The sequence below is a fragment of the Patiria miniata genome, unplaced genomic scaffold, assembly GCF_015706575.1.
Source record: "Patiria miniata isolate m_02_andy unplaced genomic scaffold, ASM1570657v1 HiC_scaffold_1, whole genome shotgun sequence".
NCBI classification, from domain to species: Eukaryota; Metazoa; Echinodermata; class Asteroidea; order Valvatida; family Asterinidae; genus Patiria; species Patiria miniata.
Genome location: NW_024037047.1, coordinates 4,507,751 through 4,527,432, shown reverse-complemented (window position 1 = coordinate 4,527,432; position 19,682 = coordinate 4,507,751). Strand labels below are relative to the sequence as shown.

The following is a 19,682-nucleotide window of genomic DNA, read 5'->3' as shown; positions in this document are numbered from 1 at the left end:
GTCATGTGATGTGAGTTCCACCAATCAAATGACAAGGATCTGTATGTCGGTTATATAATACCATTAAGTCCCAAAGGGCAAAGCCTAATATAGATTAAGTCCAATGGTTAAGGCACTAGCAAGTCCAGGAGGGGTGGGGATGGGGAGGGGTAGGGGAGTGGGGGAGAGACTTCTCAGCCACCTTAATCATCGTTCCTTGGATCTTGCCTTGGCAAGAGCCTCGTACGTCGCGGGTTCAAGTCACACGCAATTGAGCTCATAATTTTTTTTCTCATAGATTAATTTGACTGCAAAGCGTTACACTGCTCTTATTAAAATAATATTCATGGAAGGCAAGGCCAAAACTACTTCGTAAAGGTTGTGTTTACCCTCTTCGGTGATGGATGCAGCTTCAATTGGCTCAACCAATGCAAACGTAACATCGTCTCCATCAGGATCCACTGCTTCCAGTTGTTCTGTGAATTGCACACCCACCATCACCCTGAAGGTATCCGAAGCGGTTATGTTTGGTGGATAGTTGGCTGCAAATTGTGCAAAAATAGTACATTTTATTGCACTACAGTAGAACGACACATAAAACAAATATCGATAAACTGGACATTTCACCAAAACAATCCCGCAAAATGTTGGCTTCCAAATGTTTGTACAATAATACGGATCAATAGTGGCCGACAATTGGTTCCACAAATGACCATCATACAAACATTAATAATCTTGTGTGTACCCCATTGTGTCCATTGTGTATTGAAGTTCTACTGTAATTGAACGATCATTTGCGTGAAGGAATAGCGGCCTACATGCTGGTTTATGCACATACACCAAGAAGTATTCACAACTTATTTTTTTTATTCTGAATACAGCGCAAATCTGTGGTCCCTTCGCATGAGCATCGCCAGCGTACGGTGTCAACGGCATCCACTAGATTCTGCTCAACCCTGTCTTTGTTACCAATTAAGGACTGTTGAACAACAGGATGTACTTACTTGCTGCACTTTCGCTTGCAGAGTTCATTTCATTCAGCATCACTGTAGACTGTCCGATGCTTTCATCGTCCGTCGCCAGTGTGTCAAACTTACACATCTTGTTGTCCCCGCACAGCTCTTCAGCCTTTGCAAGTTTTTCCGGAGTGGCAGCTGCTACAAGATCTTCATAGAAACTTGGCACGAAGGAGTGTTCGTTTGATAATGCAAACGTCTCATCACCAACATAGTAGAAGAGGGAATTTGCTTCAGTGATACGCCCTGCATGCAGCCAAATATAATATATATTTGAACAAGAGAATAAAAACAGAACTAGGAAAATATTCTCTTTGTTTGGCAAAGAAATATCTTACGTGTATGGTAACTTTCGGGTGCAGCAGCCCTTCCATCACTATGTGACCTTGGTTTCAATCATGTGGAATATATTTTCGGTCCCTACCTGATTGTGAGGGTATTTCTTGGAATGTCTTTGCAAAGTTTTCCTTCAACCTCTCCCTGATCTACCTTAAGGACTTCATTGAATCCTTCCGTGGCGTATCCCGGCTGAATGCTATTTGTGATAAATAACCTAAAAATAAAGATACCATGCAAAATGATTTCTAAACGGTCAACAACTGTTGATCTATTGACTTACAGGTTTCACCAAAATGGTAGAAGTCACTTTCAATCATCGCTCCGTTGTCACCGGTGGCTGGTTGTATAGCACCATCACGTCTGGTAGCATCATTGCTTTGGTCGCCATCCCAAACACCTGAACAGCAAATATTATTAAATCCATCATTCATGCTACACAGACTGAGAACCTGACCTCTTATTACGCGAGCATTTGAGAAGGCAAACGCCTTCAAAGTACTTGAAACCTTTATAGGATGCTTATTGGTTGCCATGTGCCTTGACGATGCTGGATTCCCTGATTGGACTACTCCTCTTTATATCACCCTTTTTATGTAATTTGGAATGCAGGGCTGTATTTGTATGCCTTTAGAGATCTAATTTAAGTAGACCCTTATGTAATGGGACAGTAGGTCAACATCGCACCCGCTTTTCTCAGGCAATAACTCCTAGTGTTGTAGTAAAGTCTATCGCAGGTAAATCACAATATTGTAATGAACGACAACAAAGGAATGCCTCCGTCACAGTTCATTTGAATATACGCATGGCTTGACGCGGGACTGGATGCCTTCCACTGACTGGACCTGTGAGAATTTGTGAGGACTTTAAAAAAAAAACTCTACAAAATGTGTGCATATCGAATTGAAGTCATATAATTTATTGTTTAAGTTTTGTCTGGTTTAGGCAATCAATTCCGTATTTGGAGAATTGTTTTTTCGTAGTTTGAGTTTCACTCACCAAGTAATCCTTCGGTTTTTCCACGATATGTTTGCCCAATCTGGACAGTGATGTCTCCAATGCTGTTGTTTACTCCTACTGTAAACTGAATATCGCCAGGGAACATTGTGACCACCTTGTTAGTTGACGCATCCCTTTTGACGTTCACATTGCCAATTAGCAATCCTAAAAAGGATGAATGGAAATACAGTTATCTCACCACTACTGATAAAAAAGCCATTGAAAAATCCTTTGTAACAATTTTTTTTTACCAATACTAGGTAAAGTGTCACTCAAAGATTAAGGCTTCTGAAGCTAAGAAACCACGACAGCACAAGGGACGCTTGTTGCATTCTCAAAACAAAACTGAGAGGTATGGTAAAAGTACAGGGCGAGTCAAAAAAGCGGAACCCAAACCCCCAAAAATATATTTCATGTTTAAACAAATATGTAGCACCAAACTTAACCATGACTGGAAAGCCAATTTCACAAGCTACTTTAAGATGAAAAAAAATTACTGAAATTGCTCACTCCGTTTAACAAATATTTCTATTGAAATGACCCTAAAACCTGTCTCGTCCCCCCACCCCCCCCCCAATTTATTGTGTGTTTTACTGTTTGTCACAACAACAAAATGACACAGAATACCTTTTTTCAACAACTGTCAACAACTGTAATACACAATATCGTTATAAATAACCCTGGTTAAGCAAACAATATCATGAATAAAATCCACTTTTCTTTGAAGACGGGCCTTCAAAAGGACTTTGTTGAATATTTTAAACTATTAAACTGAGGTTTTATCGCTGGTGATGTTTGAAGACAATTGTGACGACGATTCTTAAAATCGCATATTTGGACGAGACAGGTTTTGGGTTCACTTGGTGATATGTTGAAATGGTGATATTCTTTGAAAGGATTGATCAATTTAAGTAATTCGTTCAGCTAAAAGTAGCTTATGAAATTGGCTTATCAGTCATTATTATTTTTGGTTCTACATATTTTTGTTTAAATATGAAATAGAATTTCGGGGGTTGGGTTCCGCTTTTTTTTGACTCACCCTGTATGATGCCATCTGAAAGGCTCAACGAGGGTCTCGTAACAGGTTATATTTCAATGAAGAATCGCTAGGTGAAGGATGGCTGAATCAGCACAGATTGTGTCATTGTACCTCTATTAATAAGGGGGATGCAACGCGCCAAATTAAACTCCATCAACTGCAAATGTACCTGCTGTTGTAGGCGTGACAACGTCACCATTAACAGTTGTTATCAGACCATCAGCGTTCTCTCTTTTGTTTAATTTCACTTCAACCTGGGGAAAAAACACTTCTTATTAAAATATTACAGGTTAGGAAAGCTAGGACATTGTTTCCTTTCAACATATTCCGAAAGCGCTTGATCCAGTGCAAGATACGTGCAGACTGCAGAACATGTGAGATTTTTTTTTTAGTTTTGGGACTACTGCGTTGTATACCGTAATTTTAAAAATGCCACACAAATTCTAGATTTTAAGAAATAAATCGTATAGAAATTGGAACAAGGGGTGTATAGCAATCCTTTCCAAATCTACAAAACAAATTCAAATTTAATTTTCATTTTGGCAAGTGAGTTAGGCCCATAGAACTCATAGCATGTAGATTCAAAAGAATGACCAAGCTCATAGCAACGTGCCTAAAACAAGCGTGTCAATTATCTACTTAATTAGCTACAGCTGGCAATTACTCAGGTGCACTTTAATCAGGTGCAATTCAAATTCTAAGAAAATATATTGAACTGTTGCTGAATATTCATGATGAAAAGTGAAGTGTTACAAACCCTTCCTTCTCCAGGATACTCTGCAGCAAAACCAGAATAGAATGTTGCATCCGTTAGTTGACCAGTTTCTACAGTGGTAGCTCGCTGTGTCCGGCCTTGTAGTTCAAAGATTTGTGCTCCGTTGTCGTCTTCAATGAGTGCTACCGTGTATTCCCCCAGACCATTGAAGGTGTACACAACTCCGTCCAGGGATTTGATGTGAGGGTCTCCCCAGTTCCAGACTTTTGAGAATTTCCAAAAAGAAAAAAATAATCGACCAAATTAATTCGACTCAATGCCTGCATTTCCATTTGTTCTATGAAATCAAAAAAAGGCTCTGAAAGGCTTCAGAACAATTTGCCAGACTCTCTCCATAAATATTGAACCAACCATAATTGTGCATATCAAATTTGTAACTACGCAGCCTTTTCCATTGACAAGAATAAGGGCTCAGGCATGGACCTTTGGAGTGGGTTTAAAACAAAACTCCCTCTGTCGCAATGAATTGAAAATGTGCAGATGTAGTAAGAATATGGATATCTATGATTGGACAGCTGCGATCTGAGAGTTGCAGAATTTTCTTCATCAACCCTTGTCTGCGTAAAAGTAACAATAATGCCAATAATGCCAACTTACACCAAAATGGTGGTTCATATCTCCAGCAACCCATGGCCGGTCTGTAGTAATCGTAGAGGTGGCAGAGTGTAGAAGCTGAACAGCAGTAATACCGAGTAAGTACTTCCTTATCTGTGTGTACAAACACGAAGTTTGCTTCTTGTTTCAAATCAAACATCAGATCAACATATTAGATTCACGATAACAATACCTAAGTGGCTCAAAACTAGGGCCTAATGTCACAGAGTTTTGTAAACAGAAAACAGCAGATTGACATGCTATGCACAATTGTTTTCTGTGCAAATATCAGCCGACAATCAGTCATTAGCAATGTGCACTACATGAAATTTGGCTGGAAAACCTGGCTTGTTTTACTTGTCAAATATTTTCCTGTTTTGTGTGTGACATAAAGCAGCTCCGTGAGAATGTCATTGACGAATCTATTAAATATCTCTCATCTGTGGGTCGATTCAAATATGCCTATATAAAAGAGCTCTCATCTCCCGATACCTGACAAAACTTGCTTCTCATTTGGTTTTTCAGCAATTTTATTTTTGCTCTCTCTTTATACATCAACGTACTGTTTTAGTTTATCCGTAAATGTTCATGCTTAGGTTCTGTCTTGGTCCAACTGTCCGTGTGTACTTGTTCTTGTTTCTGTTTTGTATTAGTCCGTCCAAGGCATCTCGCCACAAGCCTAGGCTTCTAGAGGATGCCTCCATACCTATATTTTCGCCTTTTACACCGGCCTGTTTGACAATTCTATTTATTTACTAATTCGTGTATTCTTTGCTTGTATTTCTCATTTGGTATGGAAATAAATGTGAGTTTACTGACATTTCACTTTGATGTGTGCATTTTGATGGAAGCTAGGTTGCTCCCGTCCCAGCTGCCATTGTACATGTAAAAGCAAAGTCAGACGTCGTTATAGTTCAGGTGTAATGGTCTCTGGTCTAAATCTAATATTGCAAAGCTGTTGGGGACATTCAATTATTCAATTGGGTGCTTTCTTATTAAGTGCTTACCATACCACTGGTTAAACAGACTAGATGTGTAAAACAAGGGACTGACTGGATAATACTCAAAGACAGAAGCAACTATTGCATTCCTGACGCCCGAGAGAAGACTCCATGTCCATGTGCTGTAGCAGCATAGCGGGCCCGGGGTATTAGGAAACTGAAACGTCCGGACATAGCAAACAGCAGCTGCAAGAAAATTACATTTAATTAAAGACGTAAACAGGGAGTTATAAGCGTGCAAAGAGGTTATACGTCTTAAATACAGAGAGGGTCAAGTATCATTATAATTTATTTTTGCAAAATGAAAGTCTAGGACTAAATTGTCGATTTTACAATTTCGACTTTGCGAAATTGAACAGCAAAAATGTATTTTGAGATTGTATGAATACCATTTAGTATATTGTGTGTGCTTTTAGTCAAGGATCCTAATATCTCACCATCCAGTTTTTGGAAGTAAAGTAACAAAAAAATGCCTTAGTTCTCTTTGTTGTGTAAATATCTGACTCATTTAAATAGCTTTAGGAGTATCAGACTTGTGTTTATTGTTATTTACTGAAAAAAAAGAACCACATGGTCAAAAGTGTAAGTATTATAAAGTGTCCACCACTGTCAATGAGGGCATTCCAACATGCCCTCAAACATACCCTCTTGGTGTAAGGGGGAGTGGATAGGCTACTCACCGACTGATGTGCTGCTTCCTGAATCTGGGAGGAAATAACTGTAACCGATGTATGCCCATCTTGAGTCCCAAAATGCCTGGAACCAACTGCATGGACAAGTGTGAGCAGTCGCAGTCAAGTTGGAAATGATAAAATCATCAACAACCTGCCCACTGTACCAGTTCCGACAGAACAAGCGGGGATTGACAAAATCGTCTGTCAGGCTGTCAAGTCGCTGGACCCAGCGCCCGTATATCCCGGTATTCCCAACCATATTTCCTGGTCGGAAACGCAAGTCACTCGGTATGTCCAGGTAGACTTTGTTGCCAGATTGTCCGCAGGTGAAGCCCTGGATGACGTTGTCGTTAGGCAGGAGGTTTTTGTTCCAGTTCATACCGCAGCGCTCGTAGTTGAAGATAACATAGCCATGAGTGTAATCTGTCACAAGCACAGCTTGGAAAGAGTTGGTATCCTTATTAAAAGAGAAAAAAATACACTCAATAAAGACAATGCATTGTGAATCCCAAGTGGTTCGGATCTCGGCTTCTCATCTTTGTACGATTTGTCTTCACTCACCAAATATCCGCGAGCTTCGAACACTATGCTTTTGAATGTGTTTCTAATGCGCAAAACATACAGAAATCTCGATTACAATTACAATTGCACATGAAATGCAGACAAAAATAAACAGTGTTAACTATACAATGTGTGCATGGTTAAAAATAGATTTGAAAGTGTATTTGAGGGGGTCCAGGAACATGCCGCCGGAAAATTACAAAAAAAAATCCCCCAGTTTGCATGCCCCATCACTCCCTCTCTTTATCCCCTACTGGCCTGATTCCCCCCTCCATTGTTAGCAAATATGTAAACACAATATGTCTTATATAAACTGTAAAAGTTTCGGATTGTAAATTTGTCTCTACAGACAATTTTCACCCTTGTGTCATCACAAACGCCAAATCGGTATAATATATGCCAAGAAAAGTCCATACAATGTATAAAGTATACACCTTAATAATACTACATCAACCGATTTTTCAACCAGCCGCTCGAAATTGTCTGTTTTTGACAGAAAATGTCAACAAATAGTTACTTTATCGGGTGAGAGGGCTTCTACATAGCGCCATGTGATGACAAGAGCCCAGGCTGCAGTGAAGCTGCCATACTGGGCAGTCACGATGCCACTCAACGTAGACAACACAGTGGAACTACTGTCATCATATACCTGGGGGAAAACGAGGGATTACACTTCTTGTTGGTTGATTTAGGTTCTGTGCACAAGTATCCTTTCACTCAATTACAACGAGAGGAAGATGATACGTTAGTTAAAGATAATAAGGAAGTTTGTACACATTCAGAATACGGGGAAATCGATCAGGTTGGCGTCCCGGTACTTTCCTCACCTTCCCCTGCTGTGACCCAGGTTCGAATCCCGCCTGGGCCAGCATGTGGATTGGGGTTTCAGTACCTGCCTGACTCTGTGGGTTTTCCCAAGAATGTTCTTCTGGGAATTTCCTCCCACCTCTAAAACTGTCTTCTCGTTTTCTTCTCTCTACAGGTTTCTTCAGGCTTTCGAGCTACAGTGGCGCTTTAGAGGAATCCTTGGTTTCATTAACAGAAATTAATAATAATAATTAGTAATAATCTTTATTATATCAAGAACACACTGGTACTGCTCTCCTTTTTTATATAACATCTCTCAGTTTCATATCTAAACGAATATGGACTTTAGAAGGTTGAGAATGTTGAGAGTTTAAGATACCGATTCTGCAACATTTGTGCAACAAAAACTTCTTTTTAACCAAGCCATTTTATAACTGGGATGACAAGTCAGAGGATGAGTGCTGCTGAGCTTTGTTAATAATCTGGGTCGAGTAGCTTTACTTTGTTGATTGAAAAAAAGTACGCAGTTTGACTTTACGTAGTCCAAGATCGAAGGGTTACAAGATCGAAATGGTTACAAACCTTAATCAAACTCACCTGAAAGAAGACATCCCTTGACTGAGAAAACCTTCTGCTGTTTACGTCTGCCCAAAAGGCAGCTACCATTTTTGTTGGGCCACTGAAGAATGTTTTTGTGGGACTTGGGTAACTGCGTTTATATAGACTTTGCTCGTTGGAAAAGACAATGACGCCATTATCTGTGAACTGATAAAGCAGACGGCCCAAGATGGGTCATCAGGACCGTAAAATAATGTCAATGTTAGATTTGGACGTGGGTCCAGTTTCAAGACAATGCAAAGCACACAACAGCAAATATCAAGGAAAACTTCATAATAACATTTAGCTCCATATACATATAACCGTCAGCATAAATGTACTTATTACTAGGATTAGTTGTTGCCATTTTGCCTAACACAGATGCTACACCTTCCATCGCTCAGAGAGTACACGATTTTCCCACTCCTTAACGCTAGCGATACACGTTAATAATCGCAATTACAGCAGAACGTTAACTGAAGAAGCTTGTCCAATAAGTGATTGTTTGTTATAGCAAGTTTGGCTGGCAATACTCAGTATATATGTATCACATCCAAATTGAAGGTATTTTATAGGTTTCCATTTTAGCGCAGTTCTACTGCATTTGATTAATAAAATACCGGCCACATAAGCCAATATCTTTAACTTCGAAACAGGTGTTAAGTTCCATACAAGTTAATTTTTTCATGCTTTTTATTTGTCATACTTACATAGATTTTTTCATGCAGCTCATTGCAGAAAGGAAAGAAATGTGGTGGGCTGATGGTTCGTGAGATCCTATCTTTGCCAGAGGACAGCGATGACTGTTAGGACAAAAATGAAAGCATTTATATTACATTAAAACTATTATACAAAACTGAGAAAAAAACCCCTAAAACCAACAGTAAAACCAACTAAAAACAAACACAGTGTGAATTAATTAAGTGGACTTTAGAGTACACTCCGGCAAAAATCAATGACTCCAACAGCAGATAAACTTCAAGCAGAAAAACACTCTCCAGGTAGGAGGAACATAGGCCTATGTATAATAAAACTTGTCTCTGCTTGTCTGCTGGGTAAACAGAGTGAGGCTAGAACATGTGGCAGCTTACATAGGGGGAACTTGTGGACTAAAATAAACAAACAGGGGGAAACACTGCCAACAAAGGAAGGGGGAATCTCAACCCATTCACTGGGCGGTACAATGATTAATGATATAATATCCATACTGACAGCGTGTTTTGTAAGGTGTACAGTTAAAATCAGGTTTCAAAATGATACAAATCAAATATCAAAAAATCCGGGTTATTCTAATGAACTGATATATTACTTACTGGTTGTGTTTCCTCTGAAAGGCGACTATCTCCAACTGCAACTCCAAAGGGAACAAAATTGCCCTCTGTTTTTAAAAGAGATGAAATCATTTTAAAAATGTGACCCTTGAATCCATATTTAATGGATCAAATGCACACACCGTAGATGGCGCGTTGGGACAATTCCTAGAACGCAACACATCTCGTATACATGAGTACAATTGTTCAAGCGCGTTGGTGTGAAGTATGTACACATCTCAAATTTCAGTGGCCTGTGCAGTTTGAAATGCTCCGAATGCATCATTGAGTGGTCTGTGGAGCAAGTGGTTGATGTAGGTGAGCATGCAGCTTCTTAGTAATGGTTAAATATCACCCCAGCAATAGCCCGTTTCCACAAATCTACCCATATCTCAAAAACTTCGGTTGAATGCCAGCACGTATTGTTCCCCTGCTAAGGTTTAGGCATCACGATGAAATGTGCAAATTAGGACCAACATCACAGCCCTTCTCCGACAAAATGTGATTTAAACAGAAACAGTCATTCTCAGCGACAACAGCATATTAGTCAAAATGAAGCGATCACAAAAACAGGAAATTTCAATAAGCAGAAATAATGACCCAGCGATATTTTTGCTGAAAACCAGTCCCATATTGAACACCAGTCCCAGACTCTGATATCACATGACATGATTTTGTCTGTTGCCTGAATTTGTAACACAAATATTTTCTTTCGTTTGGAAACGTTTGTATGTACATGGAAAAACCTCGAAATTGGCTCCGATTCACCACAAAATTGGTTCCGATTGGCTGAATTTCACAAACTTGCCAATTAACGGAGAACCAACACTCGTGAAGTTCTTACCATAGACACTGAATGAGAGGCTCCTTGATGTACTGCAGATTTCAACCGTAACACCGCAGGTCACTGTGTGAGATCCAAGACCAAACGAGATGCCTCCGTTCAGAGGCACAGCATTTCCGTTCTGATCCGTACAGCTGATGGATTGGCCATCCAAGTATCTGCCTGTCACTGCAGGCCACGAAACTACGACATCATTCTGTCCAGGCAGGGTACACTGGTCAGCAACCGATGGCACCGTTATACGTGGCGTTGCTGTGGAGGCCAAGGAAGTATTGGCTGAATGTAAATCTCGAGGCTTACGAATGTTTCAAATACTCAATCAAATCCACAGGTGGAAAACTCTTCAATCAAATAAACTACAAACGGAAACTCACTAGGTGCATAACAACATGTTAAAACAATTAAAGTTGAACAAAAAAATTGACTGGGGCGAGGTTCGAACCTGTGACCTCCGGATTACCGTTCTGGCACTCTACCAACTGAGCTATTAATACACTCTTGTCACACGCTTCAATGAAGCCCTTAGTACGGCACAATTGATAGTGAGGCTGAACTGCCAAGTGAAAGGTATAATGGCAAAGACATTTCTCTGGATATCAGCAGTTTTTTCCCATCAAATAAACATTGCCGAGAGTATGGACATCGGGAAGGAATTTGACAGCATTTTATTCTATACGACAAGCGTATGTCAGAATTTTGCTAGTGGACACTACACCTTCACAACACTGGTTAAAAAAAACACAGGAAAGTTATTACGTGTTAAGTAAGCCTTCCCATGTCTTGACTGTATCCGTGAATCTTGGACTTGTTCTTACCGAATACATAGAAATCGAAGGCTCCCACTGCCGTGCAGCCAGCATTATTGGTGACAACGCAGGTGTGGATGTGTGTATGGTCCTGCAGGTACCACCAACCCCCTGTCACTTGGGGCCATGAAACCTGCGCATAAACCCACCACGGGACCGCACAACGATTGGCGACAGTAGGCAGGTTAAGAATCGGTGATTCTGTGTGGTTAGAAAGGGGAAAATATCAGAGCACATTAACAATTTTTAAGAAACATTTTGCACGCTGTTCGATGCAACACAGATTTGTACAAACCACCAAATTGATTCATTAAAGGCTACTTTTTCAAGAATCATTAACATTACAACTTATACTTATCAAGTGATAAAACTAAATCAGTGAAAATATTGTATCATTTTGGAGAAGTACCGCGATGACTGTATCATATTTTATAACTATGAATCACTGCATAACATCCAAACATTTTATTAAATCAACACGCTTTTCGCTGGTACCCACTTAACCAAGAGCATAGAAAATCAAAAATGTTCAACCGGTCAACAAAAGTGTGAACAAATACTTGACAATGATAAAGATTACAAATGGACGACACAGAAGAATGAACAACTTGGATACATGTTAAATTTACACAGCACGAGTGGCTATCGCTACAACAGCTCTGAGACACAAAATAGGATTAACCGATTTGCATTTGATTACGCACAAACCGGAAGATTCTTCAAAAATGAATGTGACTGAGCACAGGTGTTTGGTGCCGACAGTGCGTTAAGTTTCCTTGATCTTCTATTTCATTGTTGAAGGGGTACTTTCATATAGAGGGTTGAAAAGATGGGACAATGTTACCAGACGGAGCTGTAACCCTCATAATAGTAATGTGTATAAAGCGCACATATCCACCTGTATTGGTGCTCAAGGCGCTACGTCATTATTACCCCTGCTCATTGGGCCACTAAAATATTCCAAAGACCATCCCAGCTCCCTCAGGAGCTCACAAGACCATCCCAGCTGCCTCAGGAGCATACAGCTCAAAGTTCCCATTTTGACGCACGGCAGCTAAAATCAAGTAGAATATATCTCTGCCCTCACAGGTGCCCATTTACTCATGGATGGAGAAAATCAATGTGCGAGAAAAGCGCCTTGCCCAACGGCACACACACCAAATCCCCAGGCTGGACTCGAACCCACTCCACACAAAACTTGAATGTGATTTCTTACTTACGTCGGACAGTGAACGAGAAGCTTTTCGAATCTTCACAACCATTGATGGTGACCTGACAGGTCACGGTGTGAAAACCGACAGAAAAGGCGATACCGCCACTGGGAGGCACTGCAACTCCTCCTTCACTGCATGAGATGGCTTGTCCACCCAGGTTGGTGTCAGATACTGCAGGCCAGCTCACAGTGGCATTAGCTACGCCGAAATCAGTGCACTGGTCGTCCACATTGGGCACTGTTAGCGATGGAGATGCTGCGGACAAAAAAACCCCAAATACTCGTAATGCAGATCTGGATGGAGTTTAATCCATTAGCTAGATTGTTCCATCCCAAAACTGTCTTGGCTGTTACTTCCTGTACCGCCCAACACTGCATGATTCTGTGGACTCATCTGGGAATAAATACAATGTAACATAGTGTAGTACAGGTACTTATGGTTAACTCCGCTGTGAGTTTTGTGGCTACAACTGAATGGCATGCTAGGTTGTGGAGTAGGGTTCCTTCAAAGGCTTTCCGGTCTAGTTGGACCAACAGTTTTCAGTTGAGGACAATTTTTTTTTCTACAAGGTTTCGCCTCGCCTGCTTCCATGGGTAGGCGGCTTTGCTGCCTGCCGCACGCTTTGCTTGGATTGAAGAGCAAGGATGAGGCACCCCTATTCCCAACAGACTAAGATGAGGACGGACATGTAAGTCTCACCTGCAACACCAACAGCAAAGCTTTTTGATGCCATGCAACCACCGTTATTTGTCACTGTGCAGGTTACGGTGTGACTTCCTACCGGGAAGGTACCTCCAACCAGAAACACAGGCAATGCACCTGATGTACACTGAATGGTTTGACTATCGGTGTTGGTGGCAGTTACCGAACTCCATGTCACGGTAGCTGTCGCCTGATCGGTGCAGAGGACAGGGCCCACGGGCACTGAAATTGATGGTGACGCTATTGGGAGAAAAAAAAATACCAAAAGAGGTGAGATGTGATCTTCTTATATCCCTAAAGGCAGCGGTAGTTTTTGTGAGTTTTACAGTTTAAGTTGATTTAACAGATGTCAGAGTGAGTCTGGTTATTAAGATGTCAATCAGCACACTGTTATAAATCATTTTATCAACAGTGTATGATAATATGCTTTATACTCAGCGAGTTCATGTTTGTTTGTATATGAATTCATTTTGCTCGTTGCCCTAGTTTCATATACATACAAAAACGCATGCCAGCGATTTGGCGTGTTGCCATGTCTTTGACCTAATTAACTGGATCACCTCACTCAGTTCCCCAGCCTTGCACAGCTGCACTCCATAACCATAATTTGGTATGCCAGTGAGAGTTTCAATATGCAAATGTAAAGACCAACTTTGAACCAAAAACTTTGTTTTGTCTTATGTTGCTTAGTGAAGTGCTGGCCCGAGTTGGGCTGTAAGTGGGCTGTGCTCACTTTTGTCACAGTCATTGAGACAGCATGATCAGATTTCATTTTGTGCATTACATTTTTCCCTCCACCATCCCCTTAACCCACCATGTCTTGTTTGCTCTTTTACTATCTAAAATAATTACGAACGATTGGCAAGTTTTTGTCGGGTTCAGGCAGCCATTTCCCCCTTTCTCTTGGTTAAGAGACATTTTTTTCACTTATAATTCTTGTTGATGTTCTTAATATTGTACAGTTGCAATAGCGCTCGTAAGTCTCCTGGGGCTAGGTTTCTGACTGAAGTTTATATCAGTGGAAATGCAACTTAAATGTAACGTTTATGTCTTATTGATGGACATGGATATGGCCTACAACCACTTGTTTTGGTTTACAGGTACATGCATGTAACTTGTAGGTACGGCTCTGTACCCAGCTATATCTTGGGTCTGTGCACTCTGTGGTGCCAGTGGTTAGTGTATTTTGATCACTCATAAGTGTTCAAAATCATGGGAGTGTGTCCCATGTACAAATTGATGTCACCAGTTTGCCCAATCATCGGTATCCGGCACAGTTATGAATATGGAATAATTGGAATGAATGAAAAGTTTCAAGTGACTGTAGCATAGATTCAAACCTGTGAGTCTGAGTATAATGCCATCATAACTGAGGCATTTAATACCATAATCAAACGGTCAGCTCTTAACGGAACTGTTTTATTAATGATCCCAGGATGTCTATCAGTGTTCAGTTCTGATAAACATTAAAAACAGGGTTTCCACATTTGCTTCAGATTGAATATCCTGTCAGAGGCAAAACCTTCCATGGACTATGCATGAACAAAAATATACTGCAACTACAAAATATAATGTCTGATACCTGATACAACAAATGTGAAGCTTTTTGAGCCTGGGCATCCATCGGAATTGGTAACGCTGCACGTGATTGTGTGCGATCCTGCTCCAAAAATTCCACCAGTAGTCGTCACGCCAGTTCCGTCTCCAGAATCAGTACAAGTGAAGCTTGCACCCACAGCATCGGTGGCAGTCACAGCGGCCCAAGTCACAGTTATTGTAGCAGAGCCTTCATCGGTACACTGCGGACCCACCGTGGGCACAGTCAGAGATGGGGAAGCTGTGTCATACACAATATCAAATGGCTAATATCAAATAACTTTCAAAAATTAATACATGTAAGGTTGAAAGAAAAGACTTTATAAGGATTTCCTTATGGCATGTGGCCTCTGTGGCCTCTGGAATGTTGCACCGGTGTTCTACCAACTGAACTACCAAGCCCTATGATGACAGTCTTCCAAGTTGTCAATGTCTTTGTTCAAGTGGCACCGGTCAGAAGTCATCAATCTACAGGGTGAGTAAAAAAAACAACGAAACCCAAATGGCGGGACCAATTTTTGAATGAAGTCTTGTCTGTGGCACTTTCAAAATCTAGGATATAAAAGGCTAGTCATTAAGCTTGCTTTTAGTACCATAATAAATCAGCTAATCTTAAAACCCATCTGTTCACTGCAAATTATATATAATGTTAGTGTTTTCTCTGTTAATTGTTCAGCGCATTGGGACCCCGTGTAAAATGCGCTTGATAAGAATGGTTTATCATTATTAGGTGTTGGGCCTCAGCCCAACACCTATTGTTATTGTAAGAATTGTTTGATATGAATAAGTGTTCTTTCAGCAAAACCAAAACAATTCTCATAGAGATGCATGTGAAATGTTTTCCTTTTGCTGAAATAACACTTCTCTTTTTTGTGATCCATGGAAAGAACTTTAGAACGGCGTTTGTGTTCAAATGTCCGTAACTTGAAAGGTACATGAGTGATTTGAATGATTCTTGTACTAAAAGAAAGCTCTTTGATTGGGATTTTATATCCTAGTTTTGAAAAGTGCTGCAGGCAAAACGTCATTACTACTGAGCTGGCACACAACCAACTAAGCTTTCATACGGTGGCAGCATCCGAATGTCTTGGATAATAATGCTGCCAAATTTTGTGACAGATGATATACGGGATCAAGTTTTACACACAATGTGGCAGACTTAATGGTTCCAGACATGTTCAATACCTGCTACAGCAAACGTGAAGCTAATGGAGCCTGTACAACTACAAGAATTAGTTACAGTGCACGTGACTGTGTGCGATCCTACTCCAAAGGTTCCACCAGTGGTTGTCACACCGGCTCCATCTCCAGAATCACTGCATGAAGTGCTTCCACCCGCAGCATTGGTGGCAGTTACGACAGGCCAAGTTACAGAGGCTGTAGATGCACCAACATCTGCACACTTGGAACTCACCGTTGGCACATGCACAATTGGTGTCGCTTCGTAAAGAACAATGGATCAGTATCAATCAATTTCAAAGTTGACAACAATAAGACAACACGCCACTAGACCATGCTTATTGAAATAAGTTGGAAATTGCAATAGCTACGTTTGAGTTACAGGCCCTCAAACATATCTTGCACAAAGGACATCCACAGTTTTCTGCCCATTTAATGTCCACGTTTTGAGTGTCAAATTCTTTGGTATGGCAAGATGAAGAGCTCATTATTCTCTTTCAATTGCATAAAATGAAAGAGTGAAAAGATGTCTTCGGTCTTTACTGCTTGGGATCCGATCACATCTATTCATCAAATTAACTTGAAAGCCACTGTTGCCAAATTCCAAACCAAATGAATTAGAGGTTAAGACTTTGGTCAAGTCCATGTCTTTCTCTCTTAGTATACCGAAATTTGAGGTGTTAAAGTAGGAATCAATTAATAAGTTTGGACATACATCTGAAAGTATTCACATCTCATGAATTGACCAATTTCCATCTCATGAATTGCAGGTACGCAAGAAAAATATATTAAACAAAAATACACTGACTCGAATTTGAGTCAAAGCTCTTGTTCAAATAATTTGGCATTTTCTGTAAACAGTTTTGTTGAAATTATCAGATTTCTCCTAATAATTAGTCAGTCTATTTTTGTCATGCTCTATTCACCCACGAAATCAGACAAAACTTTAGAGATAGACTAACGTAACATATATCTTTGAACTCTGTGATTTGTGCTGATTATTTCTAGTTCTATGACGAATCTTGTGCATTTCTGTGATTTTGCAAAACCGATGAAACCTCAGTCAAAGTGTGTCCTTATATACTGTGTATCATTATATTTTCTGGTACTTTTTTATATTTATATTTTTATATCCTTTTCATTTAACAGTTTACCTTCATTATTTTGTATGTACCACTTTTAGCGCGGAGGTGCAGATGACCTCCCGGGCAACCTACTTTATTTTTAAGCAAAGTTTTAAAGTTATATAAGATTTTATGTAGAATGTGGTAACATGTTGCTTGGTTTAATTAAATCAGCTTATCTAGACGAGGACGTCAAGGCTGTCAGGAGGCTTTGTGGCGCGACAAGGGTTACCTGTTTCAGAAATAGAACATTCCAAAATAGAATAGTCCAAAAAACAGTAATAGGCTGGTACCCAAAAGCATAGCTAGGCAGCCGCATGCAGCTTGCGTGCATCGGAAGTCTTATTCCAAGAAGCTGGGCCAGCTTGTAATCACTCGGGAGTTCCAGAGAGCGAGCCGTGGTGAGTAGACGTACTTTTGTTATGACTTCATGCTTACCCTACGATTGAGTGTGAGGGGCTATACTTTTGTACATTGGGAACCCCCGCCAGAGGGGCCTTGATTCTTGTACTGGTTTGTGCGAGCGGGTATTTTGGTTGACAGGTTGAGTGAGAGCTTGGCTGGTTATAGCACTCTTGTGGTGCTGCCCTCTCATTAATCCTTGTCGATCCCCACACTGTAGTGATATTGATGACTACCTGAGTACCCCACAGATTGCCTTTGTACGAGGTGGTGTGTGACATCTGATTAGGTGGTTTGTTATCGTTGAACTTTCTTTGCCCCTTATCTTGGGTATAGTCTTAAGTGCAGGGAATATTGTGTCTACTTCGGTGTCGTATTGCCAAAGCTGGCTGAAGGAAAATAGGGAACCTCTTGTGTATTTCATTATATTGGAGGGGCAAGTTATTTATTCTTGATTGTGTATCTTATATTTGATTCTGTATTCTTTATTGGTGCATAGCTTTGGAGTGAATAAGTTAAGAAGGACATCGAACAGTTGAGGTGTTAATTAATTATTATTCTCTCTTTTTCTGAAGACTTGGTGTTCTTGGCCCATTAATCATGTCTCCCCATTAATTTGGAGTGTACATTCGACCAGTCTGGGTTGATGTTGAAATAAGCACAAGTTTCAAGAGTTTATCACACGTGGCTGTGTTGTGAACACTGATATCTTAATCCTGCAGTACGTAATTGTATTCAGTCACATATAGTTTCCAAAGCACTCCAATAATTCAACGTCTGTCTCTGCATATTCACATTCAACATTCGACAGCTTTGACCTAAATGGAGTGAAACTTTTTGTTTTCCCTGATTTCGTCGACATTTTTGGTAAGAATATTGTTTCTGATCTTTAAATCAGTAGATGAAATGCACGTCAATCATGATCACTGGACAGCATACATTTCATCCACACATGCCCATAGAAGTAGTGTCCAGGTCAGATAAATCAATAAACGTTAAGGGAAAAAAAAAACGAGATTAGAGGTTTAAATAATTGATGTATCTAAAATTCCATGTCAAGCAATTACACCAACATACACTCATAACTGCTGCTATTGGAAAACTACATGTACCTTTGACAACTCACACCTAACAAAATGACGAATTTACAACATATAAAATAGCACGTGAATAAATCTCTTACCGCATTGGCAGGTAGTTGTCGCAGTGGTGGTTGGTTCCGTAGTCATTGTGGTGGTTCGTTCTTTGGTCACTGTGGTGGTTGGTTCTGTAGTCCCTGAAGTAGTTGGTTCTGTAGTCCCTGAAGTAGTTGGTTCTGTAGTCACTGCGGTGGTCGATTCGGTAGTCACTGCGGTGGTCGGTTCTGTAGTCAATGTGGTGGTTGGTTCTGAAGTCCCCGAGGTGGTTGGTTTTGTAGTCACTGCGGTGGTCGATTCGGTAGTCACCGTGGTGGTTGGTTCTGTAGACAATGTGATGGTTGGTTCTGAAGTCAATGAAGTGGTCGATTCGGTAGTCAGTGCAGTGGTCGGTTCTGTAGTCAATGTGGTGGTTGGTTCTGAAGTCACTGTGGTGGTTGGTTCTATAGTCACTGCGGTGGTCGATTCGGTAGTCACTGCGGTGGTCGGTTCTGTAGTCAATGTGGTGGTTGGTTCTGAAGTCACTGTCGTGGTTGGTTCTGTAGTCACTACGGTGGTCGATTCGGTAGTTACTGCGGTGGTCGGTTCTATAGTCAATGTGGTGGTTGGTTCTGAAGTCACTGTGGTGGTTGGTTCTGTAGTCACTACGGTGGTCGATTCGGTAGTTACTGCGGTGGTCGGTTCTATAGTCAATGTGGTGGTTGGTTCTGTGGTCAATGTGGTGGTTGGTTCTAAAGTTACTGTGGTGGTTGGTTCTGTAGTCAATGGTGTAGTTGATTCTGAAGTCACTGTGGTGGTTGGTTCTGTAGTCACTGCGGTGGTCGATTCGGTAGTCACTGCGGTGGTCGGTTCTATAGTCAATGTGGTGGTTGGTTCTGAAGTCACTGTGGTGGTTGGTTCTGTAGTCACTACGGTGGTCGATTTGGTAGTCACTGCGGTGGTCGGTTCTGTAGTCAATGTGGTGGTTGGTTCTGAAGTCACTGTGGTGGTT

At 40.7% G+C, this 19,682-nt stretch overlaps 2 protein-coding genes across 2 annotated transcripts in view; both read right to left on the bottom strand.

The window, feature by feature from the left end:
* The window catches only part of LOC119741880 (fibrillin-1-like), a 46,989-nt gene extending 35,552 nt beyond the window's left edge, over positions 1–11,437 (bottom strand). The window contains exons 1-15 of the mRNA XM_038217850.1: positions 11,348–11,437; positions 10,533–10,784; positions 9,692–9,756; positions 9,089–9,181; positions 8,379–8,546; positions 7,492–7,623; positions 6,420–6,870; positions 5,746–5,925; positions 4,742–4,852; positions 4,127–4,347; positions 3,539–3,623; positions 2,331–2,495; positions 1,615–1,731; positions 984–1,241; positions 369–521 (exon numbers count right to left, since the gene is read on the bottom strand). Coding sequence (XP_038073778.1) covers positions 369–521; positions 984–1,241; positions 1,615–1,731; positions 2,331–2,495; positions 3,539–3,623; positions 4,127–4,347; positions 4,742–4,852; positions 5,746–5,925; positions 6,420–6,870; positions 7,492–7,623; positions 8,379–8,447 — 1,942 coding nt within the window. The 5' untranslated portion in view covers positions 8,448–8,546; positions 9,089–9,181; positions 9,692–9,756; positions 10,533–10,784; positions 11,348–11,437. The remainder of the gene's footprint in view (positions 1–368; positions 522–983; positions 1,242–1,614; positions 1,732–2,330; positions 2,496–3,538; positions 3,624–4,126; positions 4,348–4,741; positions 4,853–5,745; positions 5,926–6,419; positions 6,871–7,491; positions 7,624–8,378; positions 8,547–9,088; positions 9,182–9,691; positions 9,757–10,532; positions 10,785–11,347) is intronic.
* The window catches only part of LOC119729658 (mucin-2-like), a 32,974-nt gene continuing 22,447 nt past the window's right edge, over positions 9,156–19,682 (bottom strand). Inside the window, exons 12-19 of the mRNA XM_038202363.1 lie at positions 18,739–19,542; positions 16,036–16,290; positions 14,837–15,091; positions 13,252–13,494; positions 12,559–12,807; positions 11,348–11,539; positions 10,533–10,784; positions 9,156–9,181 (exon numbers count right to left, since the gene is read on the bottom strand). Coding sequence (XP_038058291.1) covers positions 9,156–9,181; positions 10,533–10,784; positions 11,348–11,539; positions 12,559–12,807; positions 13,252–13,494; positions 14,837–15,091; positions 16,036–16,290; positions 18,739–19,542 — 2,276 coding nt within the window. The remainder of the gene's footprint in view (positions 9,182–10,532; positions 10,785–11,347; positions 11,540–12,558; positions 12,808–13,251; positions 13,495–14,836; positions 15,092–16,035; positions 16,291–18,738; positions 19,543–19,682) is intronic.